The sequence below is a fragment of the Vitis riparia genome, chromosome 4 (assembly GCF_004353265.1).
Source record: "Vitis riparia cultivar Riparia Gloire de Montpellier isolate 1030 chromosome 4, EGFV_Vit.rip_1.0, whole genome shotgun sequence".
Lineage (NCBI taxonomy): Eukaryota > Viridiplantae > Streptophyta > Magnoliopsida > Vitales > Vitaceae > Vitis > Vitis riparia.
The window spans coordinates 14,096,933-14,099,746 of record NC_048434.1 but is presented as its reverse complement, the minus strand read 5'-3'; the positions used below and the strand labels follow the sequence as shown (position 1 = coordinate 14,099,746).

The 2,814-nt window shown below is 39.0% G+C and overlaps 1 protein-coding gene across 1 annotated transcript; it reads left to right on the top strand.

The window, feature by feature from the left end:
- LOC117912188 (ammonium transporter 1 member 2-like) lies at positions 1 to 1,727 on the top strand. The gene has a single exon (XM_034826687.1). The coding sequence runs from the start codon at positions 22 to 24 to the stop codon at positions 1,546 to 1,548; it is 1,527 nt and encodes a 508-aa protein (XP_034682578.1). The 5' UTR covers positions 1 to 21; the 3' UTR covers positions 1,549 to 1,727.
- Positions 1,728 to 2,814: the final 1,087 nt, after the last annotated feature.

Genomic DNA, 2,814 nt, shown 5'->3' with positions numbered 1-2,814 from the left:
CCCTCTCTCTCTCTGCCTAATATGGCTTCTCTCAACTGCTCCGCCGCCGACCTCACCCCCCTCCTCGCCGGTGCAGCTACCAACACCACTGCCGTCGCCGACTACCTCTGCTCCCGCTTTGACGCCATCGCCGCCAAACTCTCCGACACCACCTACGCCGTCGATTCCACCTACCTTCTCTTCTCTGCCTACCTTGTCTTCGCCATGCAGCTCGGCTTCGCCATGCTCTGCGCCGGTTCCGTCCGCGCTAAAAACACCATGAACATCATGCTCACCAACGTCCTCGACGCTGCTGCCGGAGCCATCTCCTATTACCTCTTCGGCTTCGCTTTCGCCTTTGGCTCTCCCTCCAACGGCTTCATCGGCCGTCATTTCTTTGGCTTAAAGGATTTTCCTTCATCCTCTTTCGACTACAGCTACTTCCTCTACCAATGGGCCTTCGCTATTGCGGCCGCCGGCATCACCAGCGGCTCCATAGCGGAGCGGACCCAGTTCGTGGCTTACCTCATTTACTCTTCTTTCTTGACTGGCTTTGTTTACCCGGTTGTTTCACACTGGTTTTGGTCCCCTGATGGCTGGGCCAGCCCGACCCGGTCCAACGGAGACCTTCTATTCGGATCGGGAGCCATAGATTTTGCCGGGTCGGGTGTGGTTCATATGGTGGGCGGCATTGCAGGTCTGTGGGGAGCCTTAATTGAAGGACCCAGGATCGGACGGTTCGACAGGACCGGCCGATCTATAACTTTACGAGGGCATAGTGCTTCTTTGGTTGTGCTCGGTTCGTTTTTGCTTTGGTTCGGTTGGTACGGGTTCAACCCCGGTTCGTTCATCACGATATTAAAATCATACGGTGAGAGTAGGGGGTATTATGGTCAATGGAGCGCAGTTGGGAGGACAGCCGTCACAACTACATTGGCTGGGTGCACAGCGGCGCTCACCACCTTATTTGGCAAACGCCTATTGGTGGGTCACTGGAACGTGACAGATGTCTGTAACGGTCTCTTAGGAGGTTTTGCGGCCATCACCTCTGGGTGCTCCGTGGTGGAACCATGGGCGGCGATTGTGTGCGGGTTCGTGGCAGCTTGGGTTCTCATGGGATGCAACAAGCTAGCGGAGAGAGTAGAGTACGATGATCCCCTAGAGGCGGCGCAGCTTCATGGGGGGTGCGGCGCGTGGGGGTTGTTGTTCACGGGACTGTTCGCGACGAAGAAGTATGTGAGAGAGGTGTATGCGGGGCCGTCGGATAGACCGTACGGGTTGCTGATGGGCGGCGGTGGGAAGCTGCTTGCAGCTCAGTTTATTCAGATAATAGTGGTGTCCGGATGGGTGACGGCAACAATGGGCCCATTGTTTTACGCACTGCATAAGCTGAAATTGTTGAGGATCTCTAGCGAAGATGAGATGGCAGGAATGGATCTGACCAGGCACGGTGGATTTGCTTATGTGTACAACGAGGATGATGAGTTGACACTTAAACCGGGTCTTCCCTTGGGGAGGGTGGAGCCTACCAACTCTCATCAGAATTCACCACCACAACCAGCCGTGTGATTTGGGGGGTTTCATGCCAGATGCCTTCAAATTAAAATAAAAGACGAGTGTACTTTGCATTGTATAATTATCACAATAAATTTTGTAGCAAAATATAAATATAGTTGAGGTGAATTAACTTTTGTAAAAGTTAATAATTATTTTTAATTTAATTAAAGCCCATATATTAATTAGCTTTCTATAATCTCCTAAATAATATTATACAAAGTAATGGCACTTGTATTATATTTTAAGAAAAAACAGGAAAAAAAAATATAAAGTCTTTTGTTCTTTAATCCAATGACCCACTACCCTAACATGTTTAAGTTTGATATAATATTCAAGGAGAAGTGAGTTTTAACCCACTAATTAAAATATATATATATATATAGAAATAACTTCAATTTGTATAAATTATTATTATCTTCATCAATTTAAAAATATTTTATTTGATATATAATTATTTCCTGAAATGACCATTTTATTTGATAATAATCTTAAATAAAATTATTAAAAATTAATTTATTATTTTAATTAAAATAAGCATCTTACAAATAAATATATTATAAATAAAAAATTTATATAATATAAGGTACAAATCATTAGGGAAAAATACATCATGATAATAAATAAAATCATTTCTACTATTTTATTTAATAATGATTTTATATTTTGTATTATATAAATCCCTATATCTTCTTATCTTTTTTTTTTTTATAAAAAAATTGAATAACATTTTTATTAGTCGACATCAATAATAAAATAAGAGATTTTAAAAATTAAAAATATAATTAAAACTAAAATGCTTAAAAATTAAATACAATTAAAACAAAAAAAAGCTTAAAAATTGAAAAAATTAAATAGACTCTCAATGCAATTTTAGCTAAATATCTATATTTCCTACGCTATAAAGTGAAAATTAATTTTTAATTTTTATATTTTTAGCTTATAAGCTTTTTTATTTTTAATTTTTGTTAAATTTATTATTTTATTGTTGTTTATTATTCCTAAGATGTTTGTTTTGAAGGAAAAAAAAAATCTCAAATCAATTCTCATAACTAAAAAACATAAGAACTAAAAGGGAGATCGATTAACTAAAATTAAGCATTGGAAGAGTTTATTTATTAATTAATGTTTCAAATCAGATTTATGTGTATTTAACCAAAAACTCAAAAGAGATTAATAAAATTAACCCGATTTTTATTTAAACATCCTTAAAAGTTATATTTCATTTTCAAAAAATGTTCTAGGTGCTCAAATAATAATTATCAACTTTGCTCCCATGAA